At 35.3% G+C, this 22,432-nt stretch overlaps 1 protein-coding gene across 2 annotated transcripts; it reads right to left on the bottom strand.

The window, feature by feature from the left end:
- Window positions 1-3,205: 3,205 nt before the first annotated feature.
- Window positions 3,206-6,626, bottom strand: LOC104818579 (exocyst complex component SEC15A). Of its 2 annotated transcripts, XM_010548210.1 has the most exons (3): window positions 6,539-6,622; window positions 6,269-6,400; window positions 3,206-5,841 (listed from the first exon to the last, which is right to left on the bottom strand). In XM_010548210.1, exon 3 carries the CDS (start codon window positions 5,837-5,839, stop codon window positions 3,470-3,472), a length of 2,370 nt encoding a protein of 789 aa, XP_010546512.1. In that variant the 5' UTR covers window positions 5,840-5,841; window positions 6,269-6,400; window positions 6,539-6,622; the 3' UTR covers window positions 3,206-3,469. The 2 variants fall into 2 exon arrangements, with proteins under 2 accessions (XP_010546512.1, XP_010546511.1); XM_010548209.2 differs by having other exon boundaries at window positions 6,269-6,626.
- Window positions 6,627-22,432: the final 15,806 nt, after the last annotated feature.

Below are 22,432 nucleotides of genomic sequence, written 5' to 3'. Positions count from 1 at the left end.
AGTTTGGTTTAATTCTTTCGTTTTTTATAAAAATTGGTACTAATTGGTTATTATATTATATTTGGTTCGATTAAGTTTTTTTTTTGGTTTTTATTAAAAAATTAATTTTTTTTTAAATTTGGGTTTTCGGATTTTTTTTAAATTTGGATTCATTTCAATTCGATTTTAGAAAATTCGATTTTTTTTTTAAAAAATCAATATCATTTAGAAATTTTAGACGGATCGAATAAAAAAAATAACTTATTTTTTCGACTCAGAACCAGTATGGTTCGGTCATACAGACTAACTTATTCTTCTTTTCCAAATAAAAGCACGTACAAAAAATTATATTAAAATTATATTAAAACAAATTAAATACAATAAAATATATTTTTTGATACATTGAAATAAGATCGACATTTTTTATTATAGAACAAAATATTTTTTTTGTAACTTGTTTACGAATTTAAAGCGATTATTTTTTGACTAATCTAAAATTTATTTACGACTTTATATTTTTTTTGAAAACGTAAAAAATAGTTAATTTTGACGAGATTTAATCGAAATGTGATGAATATCTTCGAAAACATAAAAATCTTTCATCACTAATCCGATGTTAAACATTTGTCATATATTTTGAATTTGTATTTAAATATAACTAAATTTATAATATACATTTACATATTTTTAAATGTTTTTTGAATCATAACTTGCAAAATTATAATTTTAAAACAAAATATTTTTTTTAGATTATGTTTTTTAATTAATTAAAAAATATTCATCATTTCCGACGAAATCTAATTAAAAATAAATATTTTTTTACATTTTACAAAAATATAAAATCATAAATAAGTCTTTATTTAATTGTAAAATAATCATTTTAAAGTCATAAACTAATTATAAAAAGGTTTTTTTTATCTTATAATCATTTTATTCTTTTTCTAACATATTAATTTTTATTTTCAACTACTTTATCTCAACGTGACATATCACACATGTATATAGATAATAACAAAAAATACGGCGTTTGTCTTATTATAATACAAAATAACTTTTTTGAGATTTGTGTACGACTCTAATGTGACTACGATACAATTATCTTAACTTATTTTTACGACTTTTTAATTTTCATGAAAGTGTAAAAAAAATTCGTTAATTTGATGAGATTTCATTGAGAGACGATGAATAATTTCAAAAACATAAAAATATTTGATCACAAATCCAATATTAAATATTTATCACATTTTGTTAAGTTTATTTTTTAGCATAAGTAAATGTATAACACACATTTACTTGTTATTTGAACAATAACTTAAAGATATTATAGTTTTGAAACAAAATGTTTTGTAAATCACATTTCTTAGTTAATTAGAAGATATTTATCATCTACCGACGAAATGTTGTTAAAATTAACGATTTTTTTACATTTTTATAAAATTCAAAAGTTGTAATTAAGCATTAAGATAATTGCATAGTACCCACGTAAAAATCGTAACCAAGCCATAAAATAACTTGTTTTGTTTTATAATAACCAAATCTATTTTTTTTTATTTTGTTATTATATTCACTTTTTTTTTCAATATGTCAGAAAAAATAAACTTTGTTTCTATTTTTTTTACACATTGATTTGTATTTTTTTGTTAAAATATAATATTTTTATTATTTTGTTTTTATTATATTATTTTGTTTTTATTTTTATTATTTTTTGGTTTTTTGGATATCTCTTCTTTCGTCTTCCGTTACGCCCTATTATACTTCATAATCATCATCATCTTCCTCAGTTATTTTACACATGTTTTATGTTGACACACCTTTTTCATTAAGGGTTTTGACTCGACTTTAATTAAATCTTTATAGTAAGGTATATCAAAAATTGATGCGGGTATTTGTCAAGTTTACCCGCCCTAAATCGAATGATAGTTTTTTCGCCATGGAAACAAGAGCTTTGCTTGTGATCAAATATGCAGCAGCACCGAGCCAGTGTTTCGTCTTCTCGCGCGCGATCCATACCTTAGGTTTCAGCTCTTCTTCCTCGTCGACCTTTTCTCTCCCAAGGCACGTTAGAAAAACCCGCCAAATTGCTCGGAATCTCTCGTCGGCGGCTACCACTGCGAGTTCCTCTGTTCTTCAGCCACGGGACGTGTCTCGTTTGGCGGAGACTGCTCGAGACTGTCACCGAAGCGGAGGTAATCTTCGCTTTCCTATTCCTCTTGCGTCATTTGGATTGTCAGTGGGTTTTGATTCGTGTTGCAGAATTGGGTTCTCCTGGTTTATTTATCTCTTGGGTTTGCTCCCAAGATTCGGCAAGTTGTAGACTGGTACGGATTTCGCTTGGGGTTTTATAGTTCTTGTAGCATTGTGAGATTATACGATTTTTGATATCGTCGTAGTTCGAAGACATGTTGGTTTTTTTTTATTTTTATTACCAGTCTTTGAGTTTCAGAGTTTCATTGCATTTGTTGTGCTAACGGACAATTGAGTGACCAAAACCCTTAAATTATCATCCACTGGAACTCAATGTAAACAGTGTGGAACCAGCAATTAGAGCAGGTCCATCCCAACTCGGTAGACTAGCAAGATATGTGGTAGAGTGGTCTTCGAAAGCATGTTTTTTTCGAGTTTGTAATCCCGATTTTGTTGGCCCATCAGTTTGTTTAGGGTAAATCGTGAAGCAAACTTTGTCACGGTTAGAAATCGGTTCAGATTGCTTTCTGAATTGGTTGGAATTTTCAATATGATGCATTACTCTCAGTTTTGTGGTCAGCTGCTAATGATACTATCTATAAGTTGATAGACCCATATTGGCAAAGTTCGTCGAAGGTGGATTTCTAGATCTGTTTTTTTTTCCTTGGATGGCCCTTTATGCAGTTGAATTCATTGCATGTAAGATGGTTTGGATATATACAATGGAGGGGTGTAGATGTTGCGGTTAGAAAAGTGGATAATAAAGGAACGAGGTGGAGATAATAGGGAAGGGTACACTAATTAAGAATGATTTGAAATTATTACGAATTTCATAAGATTTAACTTCAAATCGAAATGAGTGAAAACGAAGAATTCATCCGGCCGACCCCAAATAAAATTGGGATTAAGGCGATGTTGATGTGGTCCTCTATGCAGTTAAAAAACAAATTTTCTTGATCATAGTTTCGGGCGGATTTCTGTACTATTGAAATAGTTGTGTCGACCCATTATCATATGCCTGTCTACGTAATCACAAAAAGAAGAGTTTACAAATCCATTCACATTTCAAGACAATCAATTGAGATCATCATCAGCCATTCTTCTCTTCTAGCATCACAAGTTTAGTCATTTATAACATGTAATGAAATGGGCAAAGGACACAAGTCGGGCTTCTGATCCACGAAGAAGAAGGAAAAGAACGGAAACGAAGGCAATGAACGGAAGATCAAACAGAAACAGCGGAAATCAAATCAGGGAACGCAAAAGCTTAAGACGAGGGGAAATGTCAGTCCTAGAGTTGGAAGCATCAGTTGAAGTCCTTGAGCCGCTTCTTGAGAATGTCCATCGATTTTTTTCGGCCAGTCTGCTTCGTGTTTCTGCTCGAAAGGCTACCGAAAATCCCATCAGGAGAGTCCTTGAACTTCTCACAGATCGTAGCCACCTTCTTGTAATCCAGCGTGTTGTAGTTCCTCTCCCTAATCACGGGGTTCATGAAATTCTCGGGCTGGCTGCTCGACAACAGATTCACCAGTTGCCTAGCTTCAATCAGATAGCTTCTAAAGCTCCCGTCCTTGTAGATCTCGCTCAGCTCGGTTGAGTGGTACCGCTCATCCGCAAAGGTTTCTACCACTTTCAGGTCATAGTTGATAGCCGAGACTGCGTTAGCATTGAATCTCTTGACACTGTCGCTGAGAAATGCCGAAACAATGGAGTTGGATATATGCTCAAGAGCCCCGACTCCAACTTTGTATAAAGCATCCATTGGAAGGATTTGTTGTGCCGTTGACATTACGGTCTCGAGGTAAATAATAACCTCGTTCATGTATTCGTGTGGACCCTGTGGGATTTCCTCAGTTGTCCAGTTGACGTTTTCCGTAAGGCTCATGAACTCATCCAGTTTGGTGTTGACAACATTCAATAAAGCGAGATATGCTGCATCTCTCGATGTTTTCAGGACCACCTTGGCTGCCAAACTGGCTCGAGGCTTTGCAACAGATCTGCTTGGGATCCCGCATAGTTGAGCTGCATGCCGGAGAAAATAATCGCAACCCTTTTCGAGGAAAGCTATATTTGCTGCAATCTGCATAGCTTGAGATACACCAATCGCATTGTTACTAACAGTGTCGAGTATAACTTCATTCAAGACGTCGATTAAGATCTTGTCTAGATACTTCTTCACAACATTGAAGAAGTTGGTGTGTAACCCGTAGGACAAGTAATCAACAGATCCCTTGACAAATGATCTTATGATGCGGCAAACATCGGGTACCATAGAGGAGAATGGTGCAATGTATGTGAAAGCCGGCATTATATCCGATGTCTGAAGATCAAATGACAAGACATTGTTTTCGTAGTCTGCTTCCTTCTTTATTACCATTTGCTGATAAGTGTCATTCGAGATAGCGGTAACGATCTGCTGCCTACATTCTTCGAGAAGAAGCTCGTGGTATTTGTCTCGGCTTTTGTCAAGGGCATCAAGAATAGGACCCACTTCATAACCATACTGTCTAAGGGTTGTACTAAGGAGAGTGACATAATCTTTCACCAAAAGTAGATGTGTTGGTGAATCCATGCCGCAAAACTGGTCCTCCAACACTGATACAATTTTCGAAACAGCTGTTTCCCACATAGTGTCAAGTTGGTCAGAAGACAAGAACCCACCTGCTGTCCTAACCACCCGGTCTTCCACGATAAAATAGCCTGCAATCTGTGCTAGGTATGTTTGATATGATTCCACAAATGGCTGAGCTGCAGAAATTTGCAGATCTGAGTTTAGCTGCAATTGCCGATTCTTATAGTAGTAGTCACGGAATCGCTCCGGGATTCCTAGTACAGTGTGGATGTGATATGCTCGATAAAGAGGCGTCAGATCAAACTTCAATACAGAATCTTGTTCCGAATCTTCGACATCTAAAGTGTATGCTAACTCTCCAAACCCCACCATGTTTTGTTCCTCGGCTTTTCTCTGACGTTCCAGCATTTCTTCTTCCCTCTGGCGAGCTGAAGAGGTGAGGCCAATAGCAGTCTGACCAATATCCTTGGCAGAACTTCTAATGTGAACCAACCATTCGTTAAATTGGCTGCAGGCCTTCTTCTCGATATGTGACTTGATCACTGGGATTCTCTTCTCTATTACCAACTTCAGAATCTTAACCGGGATAATCTGAAGGTAGTTCCTCTCAATCAGATCAAGGGTCTTTAGTGCAGCGTAAAACTGGCCTTCGGACACGTAATTGTTACACTTAAGGCACAGATCCAGAGCTTGAACACAGATCTTTGACATTTTGAGAGCTACAGTTACATTCTTCTTGATGGCATAAGATTCGAGAAGCTCTTCCAATTTGACCAACAAACCACTGCCCACTTCCTGCAGCCGAAAGTTATCACTTGCAAGGTCACTTTTAAGCTCTTCGGCATCAACTAGCACACCACGGAGCTCATCGACTGCAACAATGAATTCCTCGTAGTGGGTCTTGCAAAGCTCCTCGATTTCAACTTCCTTCTTTCTCACAACATGTTTGAGCTGGTGAACAAGAGGCTCAGGCCGCCCCATCTCAAAAGCATGCCTAACAAGAGGGCCTATGTCATCGCCATTTCCAATCATGGTTGCAAGAACTAAATCTTCTCCTGTCTCTCCATTCTCAGTAACAGTCCTCCTTTTAGGTTTGACCTCCATCGCTGTAGCAAAGCACCAATAAAAAGACATCAACCAAACCGTCACAGGCAGTAACTAGTGTCCCTCCCCGTGGAAAAAACAAGCCGGGGGAGAATTCAACTGTAAATAAGACCAAACATCACAAGGCAGCTAACATGTAGGAAAATGTATGTGTAATTTTACAAACAAGGTGTCTGTTCGAAACCTTAGTAAATTAGCCATCTTTGTGTCCAAGAACATTTAGGCATTCATCATTGGATATATGTTGACATGAGTAACATGCCAATGATTCATCTCCATTTGCATAAGTGTAACCCCAAAAATCATCGTTCTCCATTGTAAGAGCTAGAAACTCGTAATCTATCCTTATAAACAAAGACGCTTGAATTCTGCCACAAAATATTCACAGAAGCGGAAAAGGATGAAATGGGGAAGACGATGATCTAGTACCGTCTCCAGGCTCCGATTCCGCAGATGTTTAGATTGAGAACCCGAAGCTTCTTCGTGATGATCTGCAGGTCCAAATTCAATATCACTTCGTCCGTGTTCCTCGTGGGTCGATCTGGTGGAGCCGCTCAGAAGCTAGAATCGAGATCAGAGGCGCCCAATCACACGAAAAGGGAACGTTAAGACTCGAAGAAGGGATCGAATTCGGCGAACCCGGTGAAGAAAAAGCGAGATCTTCGAAGAAGACGAGGAGAGGGAAAAGCCACAGCTCACCGATGGCCGGAGACGGTGAAGGAGAAGATGTCGTGTGGGGAAATCGTGCTGGAGGAATGAAATGCAATCTCCACAGACGTGGTTTTTTGAGCAAGGGGGTTCGAGTAAATTATAGATTAATTAATTTATCAAATATTGGGAAAAAAACACAACTTTTAACTTTGACAAAATTAAACCTAAAGAAAACACCAAACTTTTAAAATTATCTAAAATAATACTTAAATTATTCGATGAGTATCATATTAATTATTCGAAAAATTGATTGAATTTGATGGAAGATTTGAAAAAAAAAAACTTGTTTTATGGATTGTTTGTTAACATTTCTATCTTGTAAAGAATGTAATAGAAATTTTGTTTTTGAGCAAAGGAGATGAGGAATGTTTTTGTTTGAGCAATTATCAGTATAAATAATAAGTATATTAAATAAAATACAATCATAATTAACGTAGATTTGTCTTCCTTGTTTAGTGGAGTTTAGGTTAATTGATTCACTCCAAACGGCCACAAATTATCCTAAGCTTACAAAACTTCAAATGGATTTGTTATATGGTGTGTCTATATATATCAAATTGGAATTGGATTGGATTAGATGGGTTAACCCGAGTCAACCCAATTATATTTGTATTTGGATTATTCTTTTGGATTAAACATATTTTACGGGTTAAATGAATTAATCCAATTAAACCAAATAACCCATTAAAATATTTTATTCTTTATTCTTTGTTATAATTAGAGATGAACATTCAATTCAATTATTTTTTATTAACTAAATCGGACCGAATTAACAATTGATAATGAATTCGTAGAATCTAAAATAACGGAACTCCAAATCGAATCGAACTAAATTGATTAAAATTTAATAATCATTTGTTTATGATTTCTAAAAAATATGAAATAGCCAAATCCAAATTGAATCCAATCGGTATGAATTACTCTATTTGTTCGGTTCGGATTCGATTCGAATTCTTAAAAACTCATTTTTTTAAAAACAGTTCTGGTTTTTTTTATTTATTACTCGGACTCATTCGAATTCAGACTTGGTTTGATTCGATTTGGTTCATTTCGTTATGATTTCGAATTCGATTTGGTTCGATTGGAATTTTATTGGTTTGGATTCGCTGTGAATTTGAATTTGAATTCAGTTTGGTTTGGTTAGAATTCAGATTCGACTTCGTCCGGATTCGATCCAGTTCAAACATTTATATATTTTTTTGTGAATAGAAAACTATTTTGAAAAGGTATAAAAAATTAGAATTTGCAAGTATAGAAAATGAGATCTCTATATCTAATTTTAATATTTTCTCATCAATGTTTTAAAATTTTTTAAATTCTATATTATATTTTTTAGTTTTAAAATATTTAATTTTTATTAGTAAAATGAATATTCCAACGGATTTAATTTTATTATTTTATATTCAATTTTTTTTCATATATATATATATATATATATATATATATTATATAAATAATATAAATTAATTATTAACTAATTAAATTAAATAGGTTAATTTGATTTTATAAGTTAAACCCAACCCACATTAAGTTATTAACTTATTATTGTTAGATTGTGTTGATCCCGCAGATGTGGGATTCAGAAATTCAGACAGAATTTCCAAAAGAAAAGAAATTTTTTTGAAGTGGGTTAAGTCGAGGCTTGTGTTAGACACAATCTCCTCAAGACGAAATTGCCCCGTTATCAAGTGGTTACGGTTTACGGCAATCGTCTCCAAGATACAACGACTTACGATTCTACAAAAGCACCACCTGCTTTAGAGAATCCAACGAACTACAAAAGTTCAGAACTCTTTAGAGAAAAGGTTTGAGATTATTTCTTTCTGAAAGGAAGAATGCACTCAGAAAAAATGGGATGCTGAAAATGATCCTATGGGCGCCCTATTTATAATATTCGGGGGTTGCTACGAAAACATGGGAAGGAAGAGGCTCCACCCTTTCAACCAGCGGTTCTATCTAAATCGTTCCAAAAGGAAACGTTTCGTCAAGAACGCATTGGTTCGAAGCCCAACCGTCCCACATCGACGCGCAACTTTAAATTTTAAATCCCACATCGAAACGTTTTTAACTGAATCGAAAAGTCCCGAGTGGAACTTTCAATTCAAATTTTAAACGTTCCGCTCAGGGAACATTGCTCATTTTCTCCCAAAGAGGAAGAAGTGGGACCAAGCATTTGTAGCTTTAGTCAATCTTGAGCTTGAACATTGTTGACTCAAGGGGAGCTCTTTTTATAAGGAAGCTTCTTCCTTCCTCTTGGCCAAAACTTTAGATGTGGGACAAACACACATATAAGGAAGCTTCCTTCCTTGTGCTTTGTCATTTTTCTAATGTGGGACAAATGTTCTTTTTCCACATTTTTACATTTATTTTGTATAAATTAATTTCTCATTCACCACAAATTGGTTTTAAGAAATTAATAACATTTGCCCAAATTTTCTAACAATCTCCCACATGAATGAAAATTAATGAATGCATAAAAATTGTTTATTCCAAAGAGTTCCGATGAATTATTATTGCATCGGGATGGTAGTTTTTTGCCTTGAACCTTCCTTAGTGAAATACTGTCGGGCATACTAACTAGTTGGTGGACGTGATGCCTTGAACCCTCAGTTGTATAACATATACCAAGACAACCAGTATTCACACAATAATATTTCTAACTTTCGTTTTTGTTCTCATGTTGTTGTCCGTTTCGGCCATGGACCATATCTTGGATTCATAAGTGTTTTTTTTTTTTCTTATAGGAGCGGCCATCATAACTCCTCACTTATATAGGTGATCTTACCTACCGAACTTTATGTCGAAAGTATTCTGCTATACTCTACCTTATTTAAGGTGTAGGAATCATTAAGAATTCAATATGGAATTCAACCTCACCACGATACGCAGATTTTCCTTACACTTGGATTATCGCTTTAGGAATGAGATGGAAATAAGTTCCAAGTGTTCAACTGAACTTCCATAACTTGGTTTTCCCATTGAACCAAGATCTTGGGATCTCCAGTCAACAAGGTTGGGTTACCGCTATGGTCATTCTTTTAATTCGTGGATTTTAATCCCATTCCTCTCGATAACTTGTACAATTGATCTCGATTAAGGCCTTTCGTTAACGGATCTGCTAAGTTTTCCTTAGACTTAACATAATCTATGGTTATTACACCATTTGAGATCAATTGTCGGATGGTATTATGTCTACGACGTATATGTCGAGATTTACCATTGTATATACTATTTTGTGCCCTACCAATTGCTGACGTACTATCGCAATGTATCATAACAGCAGGCACGGGTTTGTTCCAACACGGAATATCTTCTAGAAAGTTACGAAGCCATTCAGCTTCTTCTCCAGCCTTATCTAAGGCTATAAACTCGGACTCCATTGTAGATCGAGCTATACACGTTTGCCTAGAAGATTTCCAGGAGATTGCTCCTCCACCGATGGTAAACACATAACCACTAGTGGCTTTTGAGTCATTAGTATCTGATATCCAATTCGCATCACTGTAACCTTCTAACACAGCTGGATATCTAGAATAACACAAACCATAATTTCGGGTATACTTTAAGTATCTAAGTACCCTTATCAAAGCTTTCCAGTGATCTTCGTTTGGATTACTTGTGAATCTACTCAAGTAGTTCACTGCATATGCAATATCAGGTCTAGTACAATTAGTTAGATACATCAAACTACCAATGATCCTTGCATATTCCACTTGAGAAACTGGATCTCCTCGATTTTTACCTAGATGACAACTAATGTCAACAGGTGTTCTAGCTGGAACACAATCAAACTGATTGAATTTCTTAAGAACAGTCTCAACATAGTGAGATTGTGATAAGAAAATTCCTTCTGGTCCTTTTAAAATCTTTATTCCTAAAATAACATCAGCTTGATCCATGTCTTTCATGTCAAAATGTTTATTCAACATCTTCTTTGTATTCATGATTATATCATGAGTACTTCCCAAGATTAACATATCGTCCACATATAAACATACAATGACGTATTCATTTGCATTATTTTTAATGTAGACGCATTTATCACATTCGTTGATTTTAAATCCATTTGACAACATTGTTGTGTCAAATTTAGCATGCCACTGTTTAGGAGCTTGTTTTAATCCGTAAAGGGATTTAACTAGTTTGCACACTTTTCTTTCTTTTCCCGGAGCCACAAACCCTTCAGGTTGTTGCATGTAAATTTCTTCTTCCAATTCGCCATTCAAAAAGGCTGTTTTTACATCCATTTGATGTATTTCCAAATTGTATAGCGCTGCTATAGCAATTAATACTCTTATGGACGTAATTCGAGTTACTGGAGAATAAGTGTCGAAGAAATCGTGTCCTTCGACCTGTTTATACCCTTTAGCTACTAGTCTAGCCTTGTATTTATCAATTGATCCATCTGCTTTATATTTTCTTTTTAGCACCCATTTACATCCTAGAGGTTTACATCCAGGTGGGAGATCAACCAACTCCCAAGTATGATTATGCATGATGGACTCAATTTCGCTGTTTACAGCTTCTTTCCAGAATGGAGCTTCTGGACTTGAGAATGCCTCTTGCAAAGTTCTCGGTTCATTTTCTATCATATATGATAGAAAATCAGGACCAAAAGACTTTTTCACTTTTGTCCTTTTACTGCGTCTTGGTTCATCTTGCTCAGATGTCTCAATTGCAGTTTTGTATGTTCTTTTGTTAGAACCTATTTCTTTTCGTCTTGCCGGAAAAATATCTTCAAAGAATACTGCATTCCTGGACTCAATCGTCATTCCTTCAGTTAGATCCGAAATTTCAGATTTATGTACCAAAAAGCGATAAGCACTACTGTTTTGTGCGTATCCAATAAAGATACAGTCGACAGTTTTAGGTCCAATCCTAACTTGTTTAGGCTTAGGTATTTCTACTTTAGCCAAACACCCCCACACTTTGAGGTATTTATAAGATGGTTTTCGTCCTTTCCATAACTCATATGGAGTGATATTCATTGTTTTATGGGGAATCTTATTAAGAATATGATTTGCTGAAAGTATAGCTTCCCCCCACAAGTTTTGAGGTAGCCCTGAGCTTATAAGCATTGCATTCATCATCTCTTTAAGAGTACGATTCTTACGTTCAGCAATTCCGTTCGATTGTGGAGAGTATGGAGCCGTTGTTTGATGGATTATTCCAGACTCGACACAGAACTCCTCAAAAGGTGATACATACTCTCCACCTCTATCACTTCGAATCATTTTGATTCTAGCAGTGTGTTGGTTTTCAACCTCATTTTTATACCTTTTAAAAGCATCTAGAGCTTCGTCTTTACTTCTTAAAAGATATATTACACAGTACCTTGTACAATCATCAATGAATGTGATGAAATACTTTTTACCACCTCTTGTTTGTACAAACTTCAAATCACATATATCAGTATGAATTAACTCAAGAGGTTTCGTCGATCTTTCCACCGAGTGAAAAGGCGTTTTTGTCATCTTTGCTTCAACGCAGACTTCACACTTTTGTGAGTCTATTTTGAACTTCGGGATGAGTTCCAAGTTCACTAACTTTCTCAATGTATTGTAGTTTACATGTCCTAATCTATCATGCCATAAATTAGAACACTCAGTCAAATAGGAAGAACTCTTATCTTTATTATCAAGATTACGAAGTACAGTCATTACATTGAGTTTGTAGAGCCCCTTATCGAGGTATCCTCTTCCTACAAATAGTCCATTTTTGGACAATACAACTTTGCTAGATTCTATAACTAGCCTAAATCCCGCCTTGTCTAGTAGGGACCCTGACACCAGGTTTTTGCGGATGTCTGGGACATGCAGAACATCAATGAGCGTTAGCTCCTTCTCGGATGTCATCTTCAACACCACTCTTCCAAGTCCAACTATCGGAGATGTCTCGTTGTTAGCCATGAACAACTTCCTTCCGTTGATGGGAATGTAGGACGAAAACATCTCTTTGTCGGCACATATGTGTCGTGTTGCACCTGTGTCAAGCCACCACGTTTTGGGATTATCCACCATGTTAGCTTCGAAGACTACTGCGGTCAAGGACATCTCATCAAAATCCAATGGAACCGTTTGATTTGTGATTAGGTGAGCCTCCTTCTTGGGATTCCGACAATCTTTAGCAAGATGGTTCGGTTTTCCGCAGTTGTAGCAATTTCCTTTGAATTTCTTGGCTTTGGAAGTCTTCTTTTTGTTTTTGAAATTCTTCCTCTTCTTTCCCGTACTAGGTTCTGCAAGATTGACTTTGACTTCCATTGCTTTCTTGTCGCTTTTGACTTCAGCTCGACGATTGTCTTCCTCTATCCGAAGTCTCACGATCAAGTCTTCAAGCCCCATCTCTTTGCGTTTATGCTTGAGATAGTTCTTGAAATCTTTCCACAACGGTGGCAACTTCTCAATGATAGCAGCCACTTGGAAAGATTCACTCAACTTCATTCCTTCAGAAATGATTTCGTGAAGGATGAGTTGTATTTCTTGCACTTGGCTGATCACCGACTTGGCATCAACCATTTTGAAGTCGAGAAATTTTCCGACGACAAACTTCTTTGTGCCGGCATCCTCCGTTTTGTACTTCTTCTCTAAGGACTCCCAGAGTTCCTTAGCCCTCTTGAATGGACTGTATATATTATACATCGCATCATCCAATCCATTTAACACATAGTTTCTGCATAGAAAATCTCCATGAATCCATGCATCATATGCATTCTTTCTTTCTGTGTTGGTTTCTTCATCCGAAACCACAGGTGGTTCCTCGGTGAGGAAACGAGCCAGATTAAGAGTGGTTAGATAGAAAAACATCTTTTGTTGCCACCTCTTAAAGTCCACACCATTGAACTTCGCTGGCTTTTCCCCTTGTGCAGGAACAGATCCTACCGGGGTCGTTCCTTGGGCAGAAACAGATCCTACCGGAACGCTCACTTGTGCAGGTACAGTTCCTTGTCCAGGAACAGACCCTACTGGAGCACTTGAAGCACTATCCATGTCTTATAGACACAAATTTTTTGGGATTATCCACCATGTTAGCTTCGAAGACTACTGCGGTCAAGGACATCTCATCAAAATCCAATGGAACCGTTTGATTTGTGATTAGGTGAGCCTCCTTCTTGGGATTCCGACAATCTTTAGCAAGATGGTTCGGTTTTCCGCAGTTGTAGCAATTTCCTTTGAATTTCTTGGCTTTGGAAGTCTTCTTTTTGTTTTTGAAATTCTTCCTCTTCTTTCCCGTACTAGGTTCTGAAAGGTTGACTTTGACTTCCATTGTCTTCTTGTCGCTTTTGACTTCAGCTCGACGATTGTCTTCCTCTATCCGAAGTCTCACGATCAAGTCTTCAAGCCCCATCTCTTTGCGTTTATGCTTGAGATAGTTCTTGAAATCTTTCCACAACGGTGGCAACTTCTCAATGATAGCAGCCACTTGGAAAGATTCACTCAACTTCATTCCTTCAGAAATGATTTCGTGCAGGATGAGTTGTATTTCTTGCACTTGGCTGATCACCGACTTGGCATCAACCATTTTGAAGTCGAGAAATTTTCCGACGACAAACTTCTTTGTGCCGGCATCCTCCGTTTTGTACTTCTTCTCTAAGGACTCCCAGAGTTCCTTAGCCCTCTTGAATGGACTGTATATATTATACAGCGCATCATCCAATCCATTTAACACATAGTTTCTGCATAGAAAATCTCCATGAATCCATGCATCATATGCATTCTTTCTTTCTGTGTTGGTTTCTTCATCCGAAACCACAGGTGGTTCCTCGGTGAGGAAACGAGCCAGATTAAGAGTGGTTAGATAGAAAAACATCTTTTGTTGCCACCTCTTAAAGTCCACACCATTGAACTTCGCTGGCTTTTCCCCTTGTGCAGGAACAGATCCTACCGGGGTCGTTCCTTGGGCAGAAACAGATCCTACCGGAACGCTCACTTGTGCAGGTACAGTTCCTTGTCCAGGAACAGACCCTACTGGAGCACTTGAAGCACTATCCATGTCTTATAGACACAAATTTCGTCTTGAGATTGTTGATCCCGCAGATGTGGGATTCAGAAATTCAGACAGAATTTCCAAAAGAAAAGAAATTTTTTTGAAGTGGGTTAAGTCGAGGCTTGTGTTAGACACAATCTCCTCAAGACGAAATTGCCCCGTTATCAAGTGGTTACGGTTTACGGCAATCGTCTCCAAGATACAACGACTTACGATTCTACAAAAGCACCACAACGTTTCGTCAAGAACGCATTGGTTCGAAGCCCAACCGTCCCACATCGTCTGCAACTTTAAATTTTAAATCCCACATCGAAACATTTTTATCTGAACCGAACAGTTCCGAGTGGAACTTTCAATTCAAAATTTAAACGTTCCGCTCGGGGAACTTTGCTCGTTTTCTCCCGAAAAGGAAGAAGTGAGACCAAGCATTTTTAGCTTTAGTCAACCTTGAGCTTGAACATTGTTGACTCAAGGGGAGCTCTTTTTATAAGGAAGCTCCTTCCTTCCTCTTGGCCAAAACTTTAGATGTGGGACAAACACACATATAAGGAAGCTTCCTTCCTTGTGCTTTGTCATTTTTCCAATGTGGGACAAATGTTCTTCCTCCACATTTTTACATTTATTTTGTATAATTAATTTCTCATTCACCACAAATTGGTTTTAAGAAATTAATAACATTTTTCTAACAGATTGATCCAAATCGACCCATTAATTATACTAACTCACTTGGGTTGGGTTTAAATGGACTGATTAATCCAAATTGACATGACACTGGTGCTACCAAATCATCTAGATCGTGTATAGGGCTGTATGTGCTGAAGGTTTGATCGTGAATTCCCATTAGGAGTATATGTGGCAGCACTAATAAACGTACGTTAAAGATAGTGGAGTCATATACCCCATTTAATTAATTAAAAAATGTTAATATCTTTATAATTTTTAAATTATAAATAATATTAGCAAATACCCCTAATAAAATAAAAGTTATATCTATAAAATTATATATATATATATATATATATATAATTATTGTCCGTTTTGTAAAACTTTGTAAATCCGTCACAGTGGCGCATTTTTTACTTCAATATTGTGATGTCTATTTATATATTCTATATTTTCGTTTATCCCTTCATCTCTAATCTTACATCAATATCATTATCTTGACATGATTTTTAAAAATATCCAAGTAAAAAATAAACTACAGTCATGACATTATCATGACGATAATTGAAATAGTATATAGATTCGAAATTAGCATCCAAAAAGAAATGACATAATTTAGAATTTTGAAATAAAGGATGAATAGTAAAATAATTTTTCGAATGAAAAATTTATTTGTATTTTTTTTCCAAAAGACAAAAAATCCCAAAGGAAAGGAAAGTTAATATTGTCTTTATAAACTGAATCTCATACTTAATATGCCATTCCATATATTAACAAAAATTAACATTAAAAGATTCTTCAATATCTTTGAAATAACATCTAAACGATTTATCAACCATGTTTATAGTTATCTTCATGTTGTAGCTATGTTCGACATATTATAAATTTTCATTTGTCAAAACCTTTTGAAAACGTAAAAGAATAGTATTTATATTTGAAAGATAATCTTGTGCAATTTATCTCTTTCTTTGTTTTCAATTCGCATATGGTTATATTCGTTGTTGATATTCTTCCATCATAACTAAGTTTTGATGATCTACAAGTCGATCGACCAATACAACAAATAATTGGTCAATTATTTTCCAAGGTCCTGAGTTGATTTAGTTGTTGAAGATGATAAAGGTGTTGCTTACTTCACTGTCTTCGGTATAAAAATGACTAAACTGCTTAACATTTGTGTTTCGAAATCAATTGGAACAAATATTTATTATACGTATTTCAAATTTATTCAACATTTTATGGTTCATTTTCATGATGAATATTATTACAATATTAATAAATATTTAATTTGTTTATATGACTTAAAAATAAGTTACTAATTTAGGTGGTGAAGAAAAAAAGGTAGAGATATCGAAGTGTTTTATCCATATAATCGGGAAACAAATGAATTTTTAAATTAAAGCGATATTGTATAATTTCACAATTAAACACCATTTGTGACAGTGTCACGTATATTTGACGATACTTTAAGATTCAAATATAAGAAAACAAAAGATACAAATATCGCAAAGGTAATTAAAATAAAATATTTGTTAAAAAATTATATTATTCATTATCAGTAAAATGTTTTTGTCATAATGTTAATAATTGTAGAATGATGCATAAGAAGACCCATGAGACTTGGATAAATCTGAAAATACCAAGAATTTGGAAAACAAGCACAATACAAATAAAGTTTTCGTGAATAGTAAAATGATTTTTCGAATTAAAAATTTATTTGTATTATGGTTTTTTCCAAATGGCAAGAAATCTCAAAAGAAAAGGAAGTCAATATTACCTTTAGAAACTAAATTTGATACTTATTATGTTATTTCTATATATTAACCAAAATTAACATTAAAATATACTTAAATATCATTGAAATAACGTCTAAATTATTTATCTCCATTTCCTAACCATGTTTAGAGTTATTTCCATTTCCTAACCATGTTCGACGTATTATAAATTTTCAACTGTCCAAACACTTTCAAAAGACTAAAAAAATAGTATTTATATTTGAAAGATAATCTTAAACAAATCATCTCTTACTTTGTTTTTAATTCACTTATGACTGCATTTAATATTGATATTCTTCCATCATACATGATAATCTACGAATCAGTCGACTAATACAGCGAATAATTGGTCGATAATCTACATAATTTTTTGATAATCTACATACTTTTTCCAAGATTTCGAGTTGAATTAGTTATTGATGATGATAAATATATTGCTTTCTTCACTGTTTTCGATACAAAAATGATAAATTACTTAACATTTGTGCTTATAACTCAATCGGAACAAATGTACATTATTCTCTATATTTGAAATTTCTTCAAAAATTTATGGTTCCTTATTTTACTTGTTAGCTATTTTTCATGATGAATATTATTATAATATTTATATATTTAATTTGTTTACATGATTTAAAAATAGGTTACTAATTTAGGTGGTAAAGTAAAAAGCGTGGAGATACCAAAGTGTTTTACCTATATCATAAAAAAAATTAAATTTTCAAATTAAAATGATATCGTATAATTTCACGACTAAACATAATTCGTTCACTGTGTCATGCATATTTGACGGTGCTTTAAGATCCAAATATATGAAAGCAAAATATACAAATATTGCAAATGTAATTAAAGTTAAATATTTGTTAAAAATTGTATTATTAACTATCTTTAAAATATAAGGGAAAATGGCATTTTCCTATATGGATTTATACAAAAGTGATATTTTCATACATCAATTTTTAATTTTACAAAATCCTACACTCGAATTCAAAATTTAACAAATTACTACATGGATTATTTAAATTGAGGGTAATTAACAACATAATCGAAAATGACGTTAAGTTTAGCAGATTTCCGTTAAATGGCCTGCTGATGTGGATTGACACGTAGACTTTTTTCCATGTCAACAAAAAAATTCCGAAATAAATTAAAAAAGTGAAATCGAAAAAAAAAATAATCCCCAAATCTGATTTAGGGTTTCAATTTGTATTCGTTCTTCGCATCTCTTCTCTTCATTTTGTGCTTCTCTTCTCTCTGAAGAAGAGACCGTCATCGTCGCCCATCGCCCGTCGTCACTTCTCATTGTTCGCCATAGTCATTTCTCGGGTTCCCGGTCGTCGCCATCGACCGTCGTCTGGGCTCCGTTGCATTCGCTCTCTCTCACGACGCTTATTCCTTCGTTCTCTCTGTCGAAGGTTCTCTCTCTGTTTCTGTTAAATTATTTGGTGTCACCCGATGTTTCTCCTGTGTTTTCTCTGCTTGTCGGTGACCCTCTGACATCGTTTATGGTTGAATAGGTTGGACGGTTTGTTTAACGGCAAGTTTTGAATGACATTTGAGTTCTATGTGTAGTGGAAGGTTGTGTAAACAGGTTTGAAAATAGATGTATGTTGTTCTTGTTGTTAGGATGTTAGAAATTTGGATTTTAGACTTGATTATTCTGTTGTAGAAAGCGGTTCATTTGTGGTTGATGTTTCAATTGGGTTGAATATTGTTGATGTTAAACGGTATTGTGTTCGAGATTTTGGAAAATTAATGACCTCTTAATGAACTCGCATACTAGATGAGTTATATCTTAGATGGAGCTTCAAAATCGAGTAGAAGGTCAATTTGGAAGAAAGCCGAACCAATTCCTTTTTCCACGACAATGTGAATGCGGAGCTCCTATTATGCGGTTGACATCTAAAACTGAAGCTAATCCTGGCAGAGTTTTTTTTCGATGTGCAACACATGTATTGGTATATGTTTAATTTTTATGGATCAATGTTGATGTAGTCTTGAATATTGATTTTGTGATGTACATGCATTTTTAGGGGAATCAAGGACACGCGTTCAAATGGGCGGATGAAGCGATATGCGAAGAAATTGAGGACTTACGTATCCAAAATCAAAACATCCTTCATGCCGCGGATAAATTGAAGGCTGAAGTGGAGCTATTGAAAGGAAGTTTGTATAAAATGTTTGTCGTCATCGTCAGTTTACTGTCTTATGTCTGTATTATTATGTCATTCCTCGCATTTGAAGGGTGAGTTATGCTGTGTATGAAAACCGTGATGAATTATGTTGTGGGTTGATGTCGGTTGATGCTTTGGACATCTATGATCTATTTTTTTGAACATTCTGTTATGTGTCGGAAAAGTTTAAATGGATGAATGATATTATTGATCATGTTATTATGGTATTGTTTTGATTAATGTACAATAAATATGGTGCATTATCATATGTGTGGATGAAGAAACTAAATATTTTGTTCCAAAAAATATAGTCCGACATGGCACAATTTCATTTATAAAACATGACCAACATTAAGTTGAAGAGTAGATATATTCATACGTATCCAAAACGACAATAACTCAAAACAAACGTAGGTGCAAGACAATATTATATGTTCTTGACATGAGGGCAAACATGAGTTTAGATGTTAGATAAACATCCAAGTGACCAAAAAATTCACTAGAAACATACGTCATCAGATTCCATGAGATTGGTCTCCAAGTGATCTGCAAGAAAAATTTTATATTAGTATAAAAACCGAGCAATTTGTATCTAGCCAAATAAAATCCCCAAACTTACCCGATGTTACTATTGTTAGATCGATTGTCTTGTCTAGGTATTGTGAACGGATGTTGGCGAGTTGTAGATGTCCCGATATTAGTAGACGACATCTCGAGGAGAATACGACGTCTATTGTTCGAAGGAACTTCAGATTGCGCAGTTTGACTCGATTGAGTTGGAATAGAAGTCCCTAGCACAAAAAATTTACGATTTAGTTTGCAAATAATTGTTTTAAAGCTATCAACATAATATATTGACCAAATAGTTGTCTAAAAACTAACCTTCAGAAGAATTAACACTTGTATTCAGAGGTGCATTGGTAGTTGATGGTCCTTGTTGTCTTCTTTTCCGTTGTGCATTTGTAACCGAGCATGTTGCATTGTTACTCGATGCTCCATCCTAAGAAAAATCAAGTTATTATGAATACTCATTTAGAAATAAATTTGGAAAAGAAGAAAAAACTTACTCTAGATGTGCATGGCGGATGAGTAGGTCTATTTTTACACGTCTTTACATTGTGTCTCGTTTGTTTACAAATACTACAGCGGAATATCCTGCCGTGTCGGGTTATGTGTCCCGGGTTTGACAAAGACTCATGTGGTTCTTTTGTTCTTTTGTGTTGTTTTGGACGACCCGACATTTTTGGAATTTGAGGAACAATAATTGGAATTATCCCCGACCTCTGCCACAACAGTTCTCCATTAACCGGTAGGATATTATTTGAGTACGTTGCTTCCCATTTTGATCTGACAAAGAAATGAGACATAAACCTGATAGTGGAATAGATCAATTAGACATGCCACACAAACATAACCATCAAACTAAAATAAAAAACTTAAAAATAGTTAGAGGTTCCTTAGGGTGCAATGTTTTGGCGTGTTACTTTTATCACAGCTTGGCCATGTTGGCAAGGTATGCCTCTCAACTGCCATCTCCTACACCCACATGTGTTAACAGACAAATCAATCCCATAAGAAACACCAAACTCAGCCACCTCATACTTTCTATTTCTGCTATTTATGATGTTGCAAAAGCGAGTTTTTTCTCGGTATTTCTCCAAATTCTTCATGATCCGAGGCGGAAACTCATTTTTACACATTGCCGCTTCTTATGCTCGTCTTGATATCCTTTTCATTGTTTTTCTACAAATCTCTTCAAGCATATCAATTATCGGTCGGGCACGTGCTTGTTTGATCGAAAAATTGAAGCTTTCTGATAGGTTGTTGTGAATGTCGTGACATCTCGCTTCTGGCTTAAAAAAAGCTCTGCACCACTTCTTCGATTGTGCCATCATAAATGCATCATACATATGCCAATGGGTTGTATCATCGGATGTCTCGTACATATTCTTCGTACTCTTTTTCCAAGTAGGATTTTACCGCTTTCCAGAACAAAACTTTCAGTTCTAAATCCTTGAACTGTCTCTTCCAATTCGCAAATACATGTCGGTGCACATTCGGTGTTCAACAAAGGGTAGTTGATTGTGAATGGCATTCAATAAGCCCTGCCAAAAAACATTAAAAAAGGGCAACGGTGTTCAGCAAAGGGTAGTTAACGATTATAGGAACAATTTTATGTAAATAAGTAAACATATTACTTTTTGTTTGTCAGACAATATTGTCAGGTTATGTCCATCACCCAAACCCAAATCTAATCTCAATTTTCTGATGAACCAATTCCACGTACTAATATCTTCCACACGAACAACAGCCTATGCAATCGGATACATGCCATTGTTTGCATCTCTTCCAACAGCCACTAAAAGTTTCCCTTTCATATCCACTTCAAAAAACATCCGTCTAAACCAATCACTGGTCAATGATAACACGTACTTTGGGTGATGTTTTGATATAGGATGTCTAGCGTATTTCACTGGGTTTTACATATTTGTAGACATTCTAGGCACATTTGGCTTCGATATTTCATGGTTGTATTCTTTGGTGTTTAAACAGGTGTTCACACATAAAGAGATCAAAAGGAATGGAAAACATGGATTACGGAACATCACGGATAAACCGGGAATATTTGGAGTTGTTTCGGAGAAAAGCTCAGAAATATCAGATCTTGCAAGTCCAATAACTTTCACTCTACAAGTCCAAATCATGCATTCTCAATATAATTGGAAAGTCTCTTCGATATCTACGCATAGACGCCAAGATCACCCAAATCCAATGTCGGAGTAGAAAGTTATGAGCGAATTTGTGAAGCCCGTCAAAACTGCTAAGTGACACGATCGTGTCACTTTCACCCACACAATCGGGCCACTTACCAGATTTTGGAAATATTCCGAATTTTAACCCAGAAAAAGAAGGATTAAGTAGGGTTAGCCCCCAAGGTCGAAAACATTCAGACTTTTCACAGAAAACACACCCTAGAGCACACAAGAAGAGGGAGATTATCAAGAGGCAAGAGATCAGAGTAGAAGACGGAGATTATGAAGTCGGGAAATCGACTAAGCATTCTTCCTTTCTTCTATTTTACGATGTTTTGTTGTATTGATATGAACCCCGACGTATCGATGTTTAGTGAGTAGTCCCATGGCTGTAGGTTAGGGATTTGCTATGTAGGGATCTTTGGTTTTTAATTCCAGACTTTTGGATTTGTTTATTCCATTCAGTTTATTGAATTGTTCTTAACGCTTTTGATCTCGTTGGCCACTTGGTTGAATGAACTTAGGGTTTTAATTCAC

Source organism: Tarenaya hassleriana, unplaced genomic scaffold (assembly GCF_000463585.1).
Source record: "Tarenaya hassleriana unplaced genomic scaffold, ASM46358v1 Cleome3, whole genome shotgun sequence".
NCBI lineage: Eukaryota > Viridiplantae > Streptophyta > Magnoliopsida > Brassicales > Cleomaceae > Tarenaya > Tarenaya hassleriana.
This window is presented reverse-complemented; position numbering and strand designations above follow the sequence as displayed.